Source organism: Syngnathoides biaculeatus, chromosome 10 (genome assembly GCF_019802595.1).
Source record: "Syngnathoides biaculeatus isolate LvHL_M chromosome 10, ASM1980259v1, whole genome shotgun sequence".
NCBI lineage: Eukaryota > Metazoa > Chordata > Actinopteri > Syngnathiformes > Syngnathidae > Syngnathoides > Syngnathoides biaculeatus.
The window spans coordinates 26,227,235-26,244,622 of record NC_084649.1 but is presented as its reverse complement, the minus strand read 5'-3'; the positions used below and the strand labels follow the sequence as shown (position 1 = coordinate 26,244,622).

Here is a 17,388-nt window from a genome sequence, read left to right as displayed (position 1 = left end):
ATATTTGTGTGTGAGACGTGTCCAAAACTGTATATCAAATAAATCCACCACAAATTATGTCTTGTTTACAAAACATAACGAATGCAGGTGGTCGGCCATCTTGATACTGTATCAGAGAAGAGTCGTGTTAAATGGACTGTACCATGTCGGGACTCATAACGGGGTGCTACCGCGGTACAAAACATACAACAAACATAAATAAGTAACGAAAACAATAAAACATGTTCGCGATGGGAGTACAACTGCCGTTAATTAGCGTGTTACCGGTTTAAAATGTGCGCTCTTAAAAGGGCGATACGATGCAATTTAACAACGAAAAAAAACAACCCCCATGTCCGTATTATGATGACGCACTTCCTGCTTCTTGTAGATAATCCTGTTTCAACGAAACCTACATGGCGCTTTAACTCTAGCGCCTCGAGGGACAAATACACGAAAAACACTGGGTGAGCTCATATTTTACTGCGACGGAACTGCATCCGAGAACTTAAACAAACGCGGCTATTTTTTTTTGTACCTTTGTCCGAGTTTCCGAACGTTTATACCGTTCGAGAGGTACTTTTAGTGCGTTGTTGACACTCAACACCGTTGGAACGAACAAAGAACCGAGACGCATGCGTAGCTCGGTTCTTCCCTTTTCTTACTTGATTTCGTGTATTTTCAAACTTCTTTTCGAGAATCACACACGCAAGTTCTTTTTAATCTCTTCTTATTTATAAAGTTTCCAAGTCCTCGTTCAGTGCGCATTGGCTACATTAGCCTCGTAACTGTAGCCCCCCCCCCCTCTCCTGCCGTCGTAACTCGGGACAAATGGCCGAGGTGTACGTCCGCGTGGCCGAGGAGGAGAACGAGGAGCCCATGGAGATCCCGTCCGAGGACGACGGCACCGTTCTTCTGTCCACGGTGTCGGCCCAGTTCCCCGGAGCGTGCGGCCTCCGCTTCAGGAGCCCCGTGTCCCAGTGCATGCGCGGCGTGCGGATTGTCGAGGGAGTCCTGCACGCCCCGGAGACCGGTTGGGGGAACATGGTCTACGTGGTCAACTATCCGAAAGGTAAATGGCTTGCACGCCTTCAAACTTGGTTTTGATGTGGTTTTTGAAAGAATGTCACGTTTATTGACGTACAGTGCCGCCTGGGGTCAGATCCCAGCGGCTCCCAACCCAAATAAGTTAGTTATTTAAAAAAAAAGAAAAGGTGAGCGGGGTAAAAACTTATGGAGAACAATAAATAAAAACGCCTACGATCCTCAAATCCAAAGTACAGCGCGATACTTTTACTAGTATAGTGGTGCCTCGGTTCTTGACCACAATCCTTCCAGAAAACGGTCCGAGAAGGGATTTGTTCGAAAACCGAATCGATGTTTCCTGTTACAATGAATAGAAAATGAAATAATGCGTTCCAAGCCTAAAAAAATTGGTTTTAAGCATTTTTTTAGCTTTTCCTGGTCATAAATTGCATAGTAGAAATAGATACTAAAATAAATACTTTATCTAATAAAATAATGAAAGAAATATATTTTTTCTTAAAATGTATGCTTTAGTAGTAGGCTGGGAGTGCATTGCCGTATCCGTAGCGACTCGACCCCCAGCCTTGTAAACTTTTTTTTTTAATTGACAAAAGTGCAGAATAACTTGAAACTTGCCATTTTTGGAGTCATGATTGTGGGTTGGCACGGGTAGTCCTCCATAAGAAGAAAAACAACAGTCTCTATCGAGACATGTCTGTGTACAGAGGCTACGATATACAGAATAACAAAAGTGCGTTGTTTGCGTCATTTCTTCTTCTTTTTTTTTTTCTCAGGGGGCATTGGAATAGACAATAACAAAACGCGTCGCGGGTGGGTCAACTGCTCGCGCTGTGCGCGTTATGTTATTTCGGGTTTTATTTTTCGGTGCCGTGGCAATTCACAACAAAGCGCGTCATGGGTCAGGTGGTCTGGCCGCACGCAATATGTTATTTCCGAATTTTGTCGGAGTTCCGATTTTCGTTCGAAAACGGACGCAAAAAAATCTCGAAATTTTCCTTCGAAAACGGGGACGTCCGAGAACCGAGGCTTTACTGTACTACGTGAGATGTTCCCAATGTCTGTCATCTGCAGATAACAAAAGGAAAATGGAAGAAATCGATGCCTCGTCGGCTGTGAAAATGAAGCGTGGCGACATGAAGACATCGGACCTTATCGTGCTGGGTCTTCCTTGGAAAACGACCGAGCAGGACCTGAAAGACTACTTCAGCACTTTCGGGGAAGTCATCATGGTGCAGGTATGGCCGCGTGGCCTCGGGAAACCGCGGGTGGACGACCGGCCGCCAGACTGAGCCGTTTCTTCCGTCATCAGGTAAAACGAGACGGTAGGTCGGGAAACTCCAAAGGGTTTGGCTTTGTGCGCTTCACAGAGTACGAATCCCAAGAAAAAGTCATCGCCCAGCGCCACATGATTGACGGCAGATGGTGCGATTGCAAGTTCCCCAACTCCAAGGTGAATATGATGGTAATGTCCCCGCAAAACACAACACGCCACCGCAAAATGGGACGGTGTCCAAGTACCTGTTTGTGTAACCCGGCGGCAATCTTGCGTTCGCAGCAATGCCCGGACGAGCCGATGAGGAGCCGCAAAGTCTTTGTGGGACGTTGCACGGAGGACATGACCACCGACGAGCTGCGGCAATTTTTTATGCAGTACGGAGAAGTCACGGATGTCTTCATCCCCAAGCCGTTCCGCGCTTTTGCTTTCGTCACGTTTGCGGATGATCAGGTATTTTTTTTTTTTTTTTTTTGGGTCAAATGTTTCACGACTACGTTTTGGTAAAAACCAACCCTTTGGATGTTTCAAAGTACAGCGGTGCCTTGCCTCGAGTTGAATTCCTTCCCTTCCCGCGCTGTAATTCCCAAGCACTCCTTTCCCAAATCGTCGTTCCATATTGGACTGAGTGGAAATGCCATTATACATGTTACATATTCCAGCCTCTCCTCCAAAAACATTAACATTTTTTTTGTTGTACATTTTAAAAAACATGCAGTAATAACTTATAGAATGTAAAGATACAATTTGTGCGTTATGATTTCATGGTTACTGTGCCATCCAGCGTGCGTTTGCGCGCATTGTCCAGATGTGCGTACGTGCAGGTATCCTACGCATAGATGAGACACACAAAACTGTTGCCAGGGCCCTGGCTAGCCTTTTTTCATCATTAGCCTTTTTTTTTTTTTTTTTTTAAAGCCAAAATAAATTTTCATTAGCCACTTTTCAATAATCATAGCCAAAAAAATAGCCAATCACTTGCCGGTCAAACTGCGGTCTACTAATATGACTCATATTCTTTCTTGTTCTTCAGGTTACATGCATACAAATAACTTTCAGACGTAAATGTGATACAACGAATTATATTTTTATTGGTAACTGAATCTAATAAACACTAAGAATTACAGAGATGTGTCATAAAAATAAAAAAGTTCTGTACTCCTGACTGTAGAAAATAACATCAGTGTTCAACGCAAAGTTTTTGCACGATACCTGCCATAAAGAGTCTCGTCTTTTTACAGATTTTACCATTTACAAAAACTTTTATCAAAATCAAACAACTCTTCTTCAGGGCCTTCGATTATACCGATGAACAGTTCACTTCCACTTTCTGTTTTGAGACAATTCCTTAAGGACGTTTTCACAATGTTATGCCAGCTGAAGCCGCGTTCGACGTCAACTCCGTCTTTGCAGTTGCAGCAAACTTGTGATCTGCCGTCTGCTGATGCTTCACCAAGTCACCCAACTTCGGCGCCACCGATGATTTTCCGCGTGTCAGAACAATTTTTTTTCTTCTGCTGTCAATACACCATTGGCAGAAAAAATGAGTCACTCAATTTGAGCCATTTGAATTTCGAAAACCATTCCTGGCGAATCTTTTGCCTCTGCCGTGCACGGCGAGTAGATTTTTCCGACAGCAGACAAAGTTGTGTTGGGCGTCCGTCAAGCTGCATTTATACCACTGCCATCCTTTTGTTTTTTTTTTGGAAGATAATCCCAGAGGCTTCTAAATTTTCCGTAGCATGAACAGATAGCGAGAAAGCGTGGGTTTGACGCCGAACCCGGATGCACTTGTCTCCGATGTAAAGAATTATTGGCTCAACTTCCGGTACAGTGTTAGCCTAACCCTACCTCCGGTACGCTAAAGCCAGCAATTAAATACAAATTCTGGTACTATACATAAGTCTATAACGGAACAGAATCATATGCTAGGATAAACAGCCAATTTACATGTTCGCCAATTTTTTTTCACCATTTGAAATCTTTACACGCCAGACTCAGTATGTGTTTGCATATGGCGAATTGGCGAGTGGGTAGCGAGGGCCCTGGTTGCAACTGAACTGCAGTCATAGTAATTTTTTTTTTTTTTTTTTTTTTTTGCAGTGGGGAAACAACGCGCTTGTGAGCATTGTTTTTTTTTTTTTTGCTGTTTGTATGTGTTGCTGCGGCATTTGTGTTCAAATATAAGGTGTTATGAGGTTTATCATGATCGTGATATCCATGGTGGGTTTGTTAGCTCGTTTATGGCAGTTTCCATGGTATGTTAGCATTAAGTGAGTTGATTCTTGGCAAAATTACCGTAATATCCGGCATACAAGCCGCAGCTTTTTTCACACGCTTTCAACCCTGCAGTTTATGCGGTGATGCGGCGCTAGTGTTAGCGCGGGGCTAATGTTAGCACACTTGGTTATAAGCCTTGGTACACAGAAAGAGTTTAACGCTAGCGCGCTATAAGCGAGGCTTATAACCAGGTGCACTCTGTAGGCCGGGAATTACGGTGTGTGGTTTTAGGCAAATAAACTACGTAACATTTAGTGTCAATAAAACAGTTGGAGGTGCCGTTGATTTTGATATTTCAGTGACTGCTTGCATTGACTTGATGCCAGTTTTGTCCACACCCCCCTCCGCCAGGTTGCTCAGGCTCTATGCGGCGAAGACCTGATCATCAAGGGCGTCAGCGTCCACATCTCAAACGCGGAGCCCAAACACGGCAACAGGCAGTTCGACCGCACCGGGCGCTTCGGCAACGGCTTCGGCGCCCAGGCGTTCGGGGGCGGTCGCAGCGGCATGGGGAGCAGCTCCAACAGTAACATGGCCAACTTCGGTTCCTTCAGCCTGAACCCCGCCATGATGGCGGCGGCGCAGGCGGCCCTGCAGAGCAGCTGGGGGATGATGGGCATGCTGGCCAGCCAGCAGCAGTCGTCCACGTCGGGCGGCGGCGCCGGCGGCGCCGGCTCCGGCCGAGACCAGAGTCAGTCGTTCAGCGCGGGCAACAGCAACTACGGCGGCGGCTCGGCCAGCCTGGGCTGGGGCACCGGTGCAAACTCCACCAGCGGCGGTAGCGGGTTTAGCTCGGGGTTTGGGTCCAGCATGGAGTCAAAGTCGTCCGGGTGGGGTATGTAAAAAAAAAAAGAGGAAAAATAGCGGTGAAGCGTGTGCGTACGGTAAGTATTGTGCGAAAGAGGTTGAGTCTTTTCACGTTTATTTTGGGTGTCTCTGTCTCTGAACGACACTTTTTTTTTTTTTTTTGTGGAAGATATTTTGTATGTAATAGCTTTCGTTTTGAGCAGGGGTGTCCAAACTGCGGCCCGGGAGCATTGGCGGCCCACCATGCTTTTTTTTTTTTTTTTTTTTTTCCCCCCCGGGGCAGCCCGTCGCATCTACTAAAATAAATTGCCATGGCCCGTATTTGCTTGGATTGGACTTCTTTCTACACTGGATGGCAAGTCGAGTAGAAATTTGATCTCGTCGTCGCTCATTTCCTCAATTTCACTTCATCTAGTCAGGCCTGCCTCAGAGCGGCAATTGCTTGCTCCATTTTGTGGGCTCCTGTTTTAGTTTGATTTGGTTAGTACAGGAATGGACGTATTCGGGTGGGATTCAGGGTCACTGGCCATGCCAAACCTTGGAAATTAAACAATGTAATTCCATCCATTTTCTTAGCCACTTATCCTCACAAGGGTCGCAGAGAGCGCTGGAGCACATCCCAGCTGTCAACAAGTAGGAGGCGGGGTACACCCTGAACTTGTTGCCAGCCAATCACAGGGCACATTGAGAAAAAACACCTATGGGCAATTGAGAGTGTCTGATTAATGTTGCACGGATGGATCAGCTGGTAAAGTGTTGGCCTCACAGTTCTAAGGGCCCAGGATCAATCCCGGCCCTGCCTGCGTGGGTTTTCTCCGGGTGGGCACTCTGGTTTCCTCCCACATCCCAAAAACATGCAACATTAATTGGGCACTCTAAATTGCCCGTAGGTACGATTTTGAGTGCAGCTGTTTGTCTCAATGTGCCCCGCGATTGGCTGGCAACCGGTTCAGGGTGTCCCCTGCCTCCTGCCCGTTGACAGCCGGGATTGGCTTCCCGCAACCCTCGTGAGGATAAGCGGCAAAAGAAAATGGATGGATGGATCATTGATTGGTTTAAGAATGTTTAATAAACCTTTGGTGCAGAATGTAAGTGGCCCGAGCATCCTTTTAGTTTTTTTTTTTTTTTAAATACCGATCCTTGAAGAAAAAAAAAACCGTTTGGACACCTCTGAAATATTGATTTATGGCTGAAGTGCTCCCCACCCCACCTCCTATGTCCCCCCCCTTTTTTTAGAAATCAATTTCAACTGGATTCTCTGGTGTGTGTATTGTGTACTGTTATGATTTGGATGAAGGAAAAAAAAAAGTGCATGTTTGTGGTTCGCCATTATCCAGAGCTATGGCATCATTTTTTTTAGGCATCGGGGAGAATCTGGTTGAAAATTATAACTTTTTTTTTTTTTCCCAAAGTGCAACTTTTATTTGCAGTCAAAAGTGGACAAAGGCCTTCATTGAAATCTCTTCTGCAGTTGACCTCTCTTCCGTTTCCCTGCGAGGAAGCTCCAATATGGCAGCATTGTCGCGGGGGCGATAAGCGCAATCACTCTCCCTCTTCCCGCCTGTGTAAATGCTATGCCATCAAACAACGGCTTCACTCGGCATGTTCTCACGAGACGGTGGGTGTGTTTTCACTTTTTGATTTTTTTGTTTTTCAAAAAAAATCCACTTATGCTTGGAAGAGAGAGAACTGCGCAAGTGACATTTTTCTGGATGCGGGGGGGAGCTGATGAGTGCGGATGGTCTTTGTGGCGAAGAGTGAAGCGGTTGGTGAGTGAGCGGACGGAGGACTGCCTGTGCGGTGAACGAGCCCCCCCAAAAAAAAATGCGACTGATTTTTCTATTGAGTGTGTGAGTGGAAGCGACGGATGCTCCGAGCGCCTCCCGCCCTTTAAACCTGGACATCCTTTTGATTAGCACGTCAAAAGATTCCCCCCCACCCCCTTTTCAAACTTTGCAAGAGTTTCCCTTTATTCTTAATGTGTCGACATGAAAATGTAGTGGAGTGTTGTGCTCTTTGTAATGCTTCTATAATCTGATTTGAATGCAGTATGGTGTGTGCTGTTCCTCGTTCACGGACTGATCTGTACGTGTGTTATTTGATGTGGATGACGCCGACTGATGAAACCGTGCGGGAGGGGGCGGGCGACACACGTGTGATGTGAGAACATGGAAGTGGTGTCCTAATGCCCCCCCCCCCACCTCCCTTTTATATAGGATCTTGATGTTTGTGAGGTGCTTGAGGAAAAAAAAAAAATGTCAAATGAAGGGAGTTGTCTAATAAAGTTCATTTGAATAGATTGTTTATTTGATATTACTTGCGTGGGATTAAAGCAACTAATTCGATTCACACATCTAGGGACCTTGGGCTCCGCTGGTCGAGGTCTCCATTTGAACCCCGACTGAAGGACGAAGACGGAAGTTCCAACACTTTGAGTGTGTGGCCTTCTCAGACACGCGGTAGTACTTGTCTTTTTGCTCACTTTCTTAGCTTGTGAGAGAGAGAGAATGCTTTTTTTCCCCCTCTGCTTGTATGGCGAAAGAGAGTTTCTGATGCAACGCTGTGCGTGTTTGGATAACAGGGTCTCTTGTTTACATACTCGTTTGGTGATTGGACGACTGCCTGGCAAATTTCACAATTGTGGGAATGGTCACGGGTGTTGTGCGCGATGTCAAACGTCATCAGGAAGTTTGGGCGCTCGGTGCCGACTCGTCAGCAAAACAAACGGATTCGCGTTGCAGGTCCAAGCGCCCAATTACGATTTGATATTCACGGTTTTAGTTTTGTCCCCGGGTAGGATGTTAAGAACCTCGCAATTTGATTGATACCATAGGTTGAGATTCGATGTTGACGTAACTTATTTTGTCGATTCAGTATGAATTAGAGAAACACAATACCTTTTGACAGTTTTGAAACGTCTTATTTTCATGCACATGTGGGTGCCGCCTCACATTTTTGAGCAATAAAACATCTTTGGGAAAATAACTTGTAGATCAGTTAAAAAAAAGGCATGGCAGTTCTATCTGTACAAACACCGAAAACAATTTAATCGAGTCGTAGTTGTCGAATTGATATTGAATCAGTCTTCCTCGGGATATATTTCAGTGGACACTTAAGCAACGAGACTGTTTATAATGCCGGAACACGTGAGATAAATATTTTTCTCATTTGCAACGTCGCTCATACGTATTGTCATAACCTCCCGCCAGCAAAAACATTGAGGGAAAAAGAAGCGAGTAGGGGTCGATGTTTGGAGAACATTCGATGTCATTTCACACAGACGTCAATTAAAGTTTTTGTCGTGTTACATTTCAGTTGTCTCCTTGGACGTGATGTTAGCAATTCCGACACGTTTTCAAATGCTCGACACTGTAAGTCTTGACTCTAATCGCGCGTCGGCTTTCCCAACACTTATTCACCACTTGCCCGCAACACAGATTTGTTATGACTTGCAAATATGTAGACAGTGTTGATACGATGCTTATCTATGACATGGAATGATTAAAAAAAAAAAAAAAAGAGTTCCTAGTTAGACTGTAATTGCATAACAACGAAGAGCCAGCAAAATATAGTATAATATATATAAAATACTCAATATGGCAGCGGCGTGAATAGCTTTCAGGTTGCTGTCAAAGAATCAAGGAGCCAAAAGCTAGGAAGATCCATCATTAAAAATTAACATTTATTATAAATAAACTGAAGCGTCAACATCAGTCAGTGACAACATAATAAGTCAACAACTTGGTAGGGTTTGCTTGGGCTGGGCTGACCCCCCCCCCCCCCCACCCCCTCCGTGTCCCCTCCATTCAATTAAATAAGGGAAATCTCCACATTACTCCACTGCTGCTGTCTGAAATTATTTTGCTTCTTTAATTAGATGCACGTACTGTATCATATTTAAAGCAGATTGTATATGCTTTTGCTGTTGTAAATTTAAAATGATTTTTATTACGGTTTTTTATTTCAATGACACGAACGGGCATTGGTGAGGTCTTTCAGTTCTGTTTACACTGGCAAACGATTGCTACTCATCTGATTTTTATCCACGTTTTGAATAAGGTCTGATTTTACGAAATGCGATTCCATACCCCGCCCCTCCCCCGATGCACACTGCCATATCCAAATGACGGGAAAAACAAAACACTGGAATTGTCACTTGAACTTTTTGCAGTGAAAATCCTGCCGACAGCCCCCCCCCCACCCCGCCCCTGTCCGCCCCTTCCCTTCAACAGCATTACCAAAATGCATTTTTGCCGTGTTGACATTTTTATGACAATGTTTGGGGGCAAGAAGCGAGCTAACGGAAGTGTCTGTTGTCTTATTCTTTGCTCTGGTCACTTTCTTTACTCTTCCTCTTCTTTTTGAAAGCCTTCTGCTCTTGTTCCACTTCTTCACTTTTCTTCTGTATGTGCACTGACTGAAATAAAGGCAAATCAAACAAGATATTTCGTGTGTTTGATTGTTCATAATTTGACGTTTGGCACATCGTCGCAAGGATCTCATTGGGGGGGGGGGGACCTCACCAGCGCGGTGCTGCGACGAGCCAAAAGTTTGACGTCCTCTGCTGACACGGTGCATCTTTTAGCATGTCTGTAATAAGAGTTGAGCGGGTATTGAGGTTAACCTAAAAACCACAGATTGCCTGTTAGTGTTTAAAAAAAAAAAATGCTTACTTTGCAAACGCTTCTAAGTCTTTAGCAAATATATCTGGAAGAGAAACAGGCGCAGTTTGAAAACATATTTTACAAACAGATATGCATTAGGTACACATGCACAAGCTAATGAGATGTAGTTAAAGCGCCGCATCTGCAGACTTCACCCACAGCAACAGTGTCAATTAATCTGTGGAAATGCAGATTGATGGCATTGCTGGTTATAAAATGCAAATCTTAAAATGTTCAAGCGATGTATTGGAATAGCTTCATGGGAGAGACTGTGCAGGACTGGTTTTGGTTATTTTTAACTACGCTGGAATCTAAGTTATCATTTGTGTTAAATTTTTTTTTTATCTGGGTAGCACAACCATACCCCTCCTTGTTTTGTTAAATAAAATATGTAAATGCATATTTTTTTCCCCTTTACATAAGAGGGGGAAAGACTGATTGGAAATTAAATTGTTGAAGAGTGATGCGGAACATATTCTGGAAATTAGTTCTGGAACTACATACTGCATCTCAATGGAAAAAATGCTTTTCACCCTTTATGGCGTAAATGACTTTTTATTTTATTTTTGATTTTTTTACACCCTGCTTTTGACCACAGTCGGCTCTCGAACCCTGTGATCCCCAGCCAATCAAATCCATTACAGAACCCGCCTTTGAGGAATTTGACCAATGAGAAGAGACCCAGTGTGACGTCTACTTCCTCCTTTGTGTGTTTGTTATCCACGGAGGAGGAATACCATTGCTGTCATGGCGGCCACCCCAGAGGACAATTAAGTAGACACTAATTATGTTCCACACACCCCCAACAAGGACATTCCAGGCCAATGTCCAAGAAGCCTGCAGTAGAGGCGCTCCATGACAGTCCCTGTGAGGGTGAGGATGACGTGAAGGTAGCACAACACAATTTAGTTTGAAGTTTTTACATGTCAAATGATTTTCAATGAGTGCCCTGTATAATAATTAAACACGACTCCAAGAGTATTAGTTGTACAGTAGCTATAAACCAAGTAAAAAGTGGACAATGTGCTCAATTATTTGACGACGAGCTTCACGACCATGTCGCCCACCCACCGCATTGTCTGAAGGCGGTCTCGGCGATGGCCGCGACCGCTTGCCGGCTGAACTCTCTGCTTTGTTCCTCGCCCATTTTCTGGCACATCCGAGCGACCGTGTAATGGACGGCAGCTTTAAGCCGCTGGAATGCAAACGAAATTTTACATACAAATAGTCGGTAAACATCCGTGGGCGTTCGTTACCTACCTGACGCGTTTCGTCCTCGCTCAATGACATATCGGCGTTGATTACTTCATTTGGTATCCAGACCGTACGATGTACATTTATTGAATGAAAAAGAAACTCGCGAAAACGACCGCCATGTTGTTTGTGTTTATTTCGCGGCACAATTCAAGAAATCCCAGCCAACGATTTAAGTAGTGGATTTCCTTTTAATACTTTTCACAGCAGCACCATGTGGTGGGAGTTAGAATTACAGACATAAAAAAAACTTGAAGCTTTCACTTGTATGAGTTACGTATGTGGATAAGCCGTTAGAAATGTATTTCCAAAAATATAGATTTCTTTAATTATCATATAATATTTAATTATACGATTTAGATACAAAAACACTCAGAGTGTCCTTTTGAAAACTTGCTTGCAGACTTGATCCTCACAGGTAAGTTCCTGGAAAGAGACGACATTGTGAATTTCTGCTTTAAAAAAAAAAAAATGTTTATATATATATATATATATATATTACTACACAAATAGATTAAAATCACTCTTAAAAGAATGTGGCTTATTTCCTATTTTCAAAGAAGAGAACGTCTCACAATCATCACCTATCGTTTCGAGCCATATTTAGATGATATGCAGATCACTTCAAACTACCAGAATAAAATTGGGTGTTTTCATAATAATATGTATTATATGATCATAATATAATAGTCATAGTATTCTCAGAATAGATTGTTTAGAAAATAGTATTTTCTTTGAGAATATAGAAAGACCTTTTGAGGAAAATGTTCTCCGTTAAAGTAGTGATTTTACGAGTGTCATAAATTTACAAGTAATTTTACAAGAGTGGACAGATTTGAGAATTTTTGGGGCTACATTTTTTTTTAGGTTAAAGTCATATATATATAAATCAAATGTTTCATAAAAAATGCATTCTGGAGATAATTTTATGATAAAGTAGATTTTTTTTTCATCCTGAAAATAAGCAACTATACTCATAAAATCAAACCTCAAATATAAATGTTTATCTTGTCAGATTATGATTTGAACTTTTTTTTTGAGGGGGGGAGGGCTTCATACTACGAGAGGGGCTCTTTGCTGTCTTTGTAGCAGGGGAATGGGTCACGTGATGTTCTTTGACTTCTTTCCCAGTCGTACCAAATGAAGTTGATTTTCCTGAATCCAGTGAGTCCAGCCTCGGTTCCTCTTTTCCCCTCGTTGAACACACACCAGCTTGCCGTTGTCCCAGTTGACCGTGCTCTGAAACAGCCACCAAAAGTGGATAATGTAAAAAGTTCCGATCAAAGTCTCACGTGCGCTTTGTCTGCGTGAAATAACTTCCGACTTTTGTGTTTTGCGTGAAAATGTTGCCGCTATGCTCTTCCCACGCAGTTGCCTAATGTTGCCCATGTTTTCTCTGGTTCAAATTCGGACAAAAACCTCTTGGACCCGTTTATAAATGACGGGCACATCGAAATGTACAAAGATGTCCGCCTCCAACCAAGATGGCGGACTTCCTGTGTCTTTTTGGACATGGCTTCTCGAGACTTTTGCAGTACTTCTGATTGACAGAAACGTCGTGTTCAGAACTACGTAAAATTGGCCGCAAATGCCTGATTTTTGCAGGAGTTGCACTCAAAAGAAGTTTACCGCTGTACCGCGTGGTACCTGACACATGCGGTTATCCATCCCCTTGTTGTCCTCGTCGAACTCCTCCCCGATCTTAAAGGCGATGTCGTAGTTCCGGAAGCTGGTGAGCGTCCTGATGCTGAATCGATCGCCGTCTTGCTCAATGACTTTGCGAGGCTTCAGCACGCCGGCCACTTTGCGGGTGGCGAAGTCGATGCCTGCGGGGAAAAACGGAAGATATATTCCCAGATGCCGCTTCCGTTCGGAATCGGGGGAAGGAACCATTTGGCGCCGAAAATGTAAATGGATCTACGTGACCCGCTGCTTACAGTCCTACTGACATCCCTATAGATATTGTTATGAAAATGACAAAATATTAATCACGTCAATGTCTAAACGAAAAAATGTATATGAGCGGAGAGCGTGTCATTCGTGCGCAAAGTTGCGGAAGACTCACTCGATACCATATTGCTTGTGACGTCATCAGCAGACGTCACGCTGGTACCGTCGCCATTGAGAAGACGCTTTGCCACCTGCTATGGGAGACTTTTTCCGATGCCCGTCCTGACACGGAAGCTCTTTTCAAAGAAGAGATCATCTCACAATCGAGTGAAGTGGCCAGGGCAATATTACCCCATCATTTCAAGCCATATTTAGATGATATACGGATCATTTGTAGCTAACAACAGACTCCCTGACAGGATGTATGACAGTAAGTAGCATACTCAGGAGGACCCATGCCTGGCCTAACCACCTCCACGGCGGCGATGAACAATGCCGATGAATAAACAACGGCGCCGCCACCATCGCCCCCCCACCCCCCAACTATTTTTTTTTTAGTCACTCTATACACACGTCATTTGGAACCGTCGAAGCTCTCGTCCTTTGCACCTTGCAATCCATTTTTCACGCCGAATGGGGTCTTTTGGAAAAGTATGAAGAGTGAATCCATCGTCCCGAGTGTTCAAACAATATCCAGCAATACAACGAGCCGACATTTTGGCTAACACGAAGGAACAACGAGCTACCTTTCCGCAGGGAAAACTGGTATAAAGGCACGAGACCGCCTGAGTGGGCGTCTGCTGCTGACGTCACTTCCTGCTTCTTCTCGAAAATAAATCCCTCGAAAGGATTTTCATGGCGGGAGTTGCAAAAAGCCATATACGTTGAAATCATGTTGTGGTGAAAAAGCGGATGGGTCCACTCCAGGTGCCTTTTTTTTTTTTTTTTTAAATATGTATTAAAAACATGCTAAAAATCATGCTTTGGTGTCAGTGGGACTTTAATTGCGCTGGTAGATTGACCCGATCGCATCTGGAATGGTCGTTTCCCCACCGAGATGAACGGAAATGCCATTCATTCAATACGCGGTTCTCAGACCTACGCCGAGTAACCACCTCAGAAATTACTTGGCTCTACAAGTACCACAAGAATGGCGTCGGCCCAGCGTTCATCAAAAACAAGGTGGAAATGGACAAAAATACAAGAAAATACCTGAAGATTCAGTTCTCGGGTGTTTCGCATAAAGGTTAAAGATTGTACTTAAATTAGCGTTCTAAATGATTAAATGCAAATGAATGGCCCAGAAGATTTAAATACGTACAACGGAACTGTACATAAATATATGTATTGTATAAAACAAAAAAAGTTCAAGCTACTTTTTTTTCATGCAGTTTGGACGTTTCACTCTGTGATTCCATCACATACCACAAGGGAGAGCCAGTATACCAGAAGAAAAGCAACAATTGGAACAGTTGTAATGAATAATACATAATAATAATAAATAGCGCACCAAAATGTTGTACAATATATAAACTCACATTGTTAAGGATAGTGGAAAAAGAAAAGAAATTAAAAATAAAGAACTAAAACAAATTACTAGTAGAGTTTTTTTCACATCGCATAGATTGTAGAGCGCTCCCCCTGGTGTACCCACATTGGCCACTGGGGGCACTACATGCAATGCATCTTTACAACTCCCACTTGAGGTCTATGCAAGTCGGTTGACTGCTTCATGCAGCTCCTTTTTGATGCATCAGTCAATCAGATTGACGCAAAAACACAAGTGGAATTCATCATGCCTCAAGGCCAGCTTATCAGTACGGCACTAATATCGGTTGTTCTAAGCAGAGGAGAAAGAATATATGAACCTGAGTACTGTGCTGTTACACTGTCAGTGTACCAGTACATGTCCAGGCTCAAAGCCTTTTTTTTTTTTTAATCTGTTCATCATTTAAAGTGTTTGTCGACTTGACCGTCACTCGCAGCTCATGTTTGTGCTCACAAGTAAAAAAAAAAAAAACTGAGCTTGTATTGCGACAAAATCAAAAAAGTTGCATCACTCATATCTCAATGCACGACTAGTTTTTATCTGACAAATCTCTAAAAGTTGAGCTTTTTCCTTTCCATTCGGTGGTAAATCATAGCTGGAGGTGACCGTATCGTATATTTTCAAATACATATAAATTTCCTACTTTTAAATTATATATTTTTTTTACATTTTTTGTGCTTTTTTCCCCCAAATTTTCATTCTTCTGATAATTTAATTCTTTTTTTTTTTTTTTTTTTTTTACCTTTAATTAATAAGATGATCAGAAGTTCCAAAGGCTTACCAAGAGCAATCATGTACCCCGAAAAGTTGACATTGCTGACCATGTCCCACGTCCCCGTGTAGTCGAGCTCCATATCGCCGAGGTTCTCGCGGCTCCGCAATCAGAAGTGAGTGGACTTTTAACTGCGGTACGTTTCATTGTGTGTCGATATGGGTCAGAGGTGATCGCAAGGGGGGGGGGGGGGGGGAGATAGAACGAGACCTTTTGCACATAATCTGAGGCGAGACGGTCCAAGCTCATCCTGTTGTGGTCGAAGTGGTCTTTGCAGCACGTCGCTATGTGTGGCTAAGGGTCAGCTGGGAACAAATCTAGAGGTCTTATCATCTTAACATAAAATCCACCGAGCAGAACATGAGCTAAAGGGGACCCTCTTTCTGCAACAAAAGCCTCCCGCCTGTTCACGTTTTGCGAAAACGGCTTCTGGTGTTGGGAGGGATTCGGGTTTCACGTTTTTACGGCCCGTGGCCAGTCGTCAACCTTCGCTTCCGTGGTCTGCCCATTAAAAGTAATCATTAAAAAAAGAACATGGCAGACTTCCTGTGAGTTTTTGGTGCGCCAACTCATACTTGCTAAATCCAAAGTGATTCAGTGAAATTGTTTCCAAGAGTCTGATTTTTGGAGTGGAAGGATTACAGTACGGCGGTGCCTTAAGCTATGAGTTTAATTTGTAGCGTGAATACATTTCTAACTCATGAGATTTTCTGTTTTGTTCTGTCTACATGTGTCGCAGCAGTGTTTGTCTTCAGATATCTGTTACCTAAAGGGTAATTGCTAGCCCGCGTGCCTGTGGAATTTCTCATTGGATTAACGTAGAGAAGGCGACAGTATTTTTGCTGTTTTTAAATACACAGTGTAATTGAGTTTCGTTTGACAGTTAACTTCAACGTCCACACATAATGACTAAAACTTTCTTTGTTACAAATGGTGACCCATGCATCGGGTATACATGCTAAAAGGTTTGGTAGAAATCAGACACACTCAAATGTCCTGAATGACCTTAAAATGCCACAAACTAAAATGGAAGACAGCTTTTGTCTTTCCAGGCGTGACGTTTTCTGTTTTTTTTTTTTTTTTTTTTTTTGCACAACTCTTCGTGATAGACGTGCCGACTGAATTTCACGTTCCTAGATGAAACCGTCATATGCGGCTTAAGTTTAAAGCGGTATTAAATATATCAATTTCGTGTTTTCAACAACCTCCGCGCCCACGCTATAACGCCAAAGACGCCAATCCGTGGACCACCTGTCACCCCGTTTAAGAGAAGTTTGCCTTCGGAGGTTTGCTTCATATCAAAACGGAAGCCCTCCTGTGTTTTTCCAGGTATGGCTTCTAAGACGTTTTTGTTGCTCTGCTCACGGTAGACGTCCCAAATCCGCTGTCGCTATGTGAAACTGGCTCCGGGGGCGGAAGGATTGTATTCCTGTGCAACACAATCCCCAGACCCGCCGTTCACATTTGCGGCGACTGCTGTTAAGCTCACGTCTGATGCAATGTTACCGTATTTGCTGATGCTGCTGGCGTACCGCGGCAGCAGATGGCTGCCCAGGAATCGCAGGCTCAAGTTGTACGTGTTCTTTTTGTCCCCCCAGAAAACACAATTTTGTCTGTTTTGAAATGACTTTTTTTCTTTGGCAGCCAAATCGTCAACACGGTGTTCACGGCCCTTGCGGTGGTCCCTCAGCTTTACGTCATGACAAGGTAGCGCAATGACTGAAATTATTTCGCCAGAGATTGGCTATATTCGAACGATGTGTTTGATTCAAAAGGCCCGCATCGGCAAGATACTGCAAGCAGCCCTTACTGAACAGCCTGGCCGCCTCCATCGCCCTGTCCCTCGTCGCATCAGGTAAAACACATTACGTTT

General features: G+C 43.6%; 3 protein-coding genes and 1 long non-coding RNA gene across 9 annotated transcripts; 2 read left to right on the top strand and 2 right to left on the bottom strand.

The window, feature by feature from the left end:
• The first annotated feature begins 359 nt into the window (after positions 1-359).
• tardbpb (TAR DNA binding protein b) lies at positions 360-8,937 on the top strand. 6 transcript variants are annotated; one of them, XM_061832156.1, is made up of 7 exons: positions 360-1,051; positions 2,098-2,261; positions 2,336-2,476; positions 2,582-2,752; positions 4,931-5,414; positions 6,858-7,004; positions 7,745-8,937. In XM_061832156.1, the coding sequence occupies exons 1-6, from the start codon at positions 811-813 to the stop codon at positions 6,920-6,922; spliced, it is 1,266 nt and encodes a 421-aa protein (XP_061688140.1). In that variant the 5' UTR covers positions 360-810; the 3' UTR covers positions 6,923-7,004; positions 7,745-8,937. The 6 variants fall into 6 exon arrangements, with proteins under 6 accessions (XP_061688140.1, XP_061688138.1, XP_061688142.1 ...); XM_061832154.1 differs by having other exon boundaries at positions 2,336-2,488; XM_061832158.1 differs by lacking the exon at positions 7,745-8,937 and having other exon boundaries at positions 4,931-5,463; positions 6,858-7,685.
• Positions 8,938-9,076: 139 nt separating this feature from the next.
• Positions 9,077-11,481, bottom strand: cenps (centromere protein S). Its single transcript, XM_061832161.1, has 5 exons — positions 11,311-11,481; positions 11,122-11,245; positions 10,060-10,093; positions 9,910-9,976; positions 9,077-9,803 (listed from the first exon to the last, which is right to left on the bottom strand). Exons 1-5 carry the CDS (start codon positions 11,338-11,340, stop codon positions 9,705-9,707), a joined length of 354 nt encoding a protein of 117 aa, XP_061688145.1. The 5' UTR covers positions 11,341-11,481; the 3' UTR covers positions 9,077-9,704.
• Positions 10,133-17,365, top strand: LOC133507278 (uncharacterized). The gene is made up of 3 exons (XR_009796781.1): positions 10,133-10,940; positions 17,160-17,222; positions 17,291-17,365. It is a non-coding gene; the product is annotated as an uncharacterized LOC133507278 (long non-coding RNA).
• Positions 11,422-15,659, bottom strand: rbp7b (retinol binding protein 7b, cellular). Its single transcript, XM_061832160.1, has 4 exons — positions 15,525-15,659; positions 12,952-13,130; positions 12,442-12,543; positions 11,422-11,730 (listed from the first exon to the last, which is right to left on the bottom strand). The coding sequence occupies exons 1-4, from the start codon at positions 15,595-15,597 to the stop codon at positions 11,677-11,679; spliced, it is 408 nt and encodes a 135-aa protein (XP_061688144.1). The 5' UTR covers positions 15,598-15,659; the 3' UTR covers positions 11,422-11,676.
• Positions 17,366-17,388: the final 23 nt, after the last annotated feature.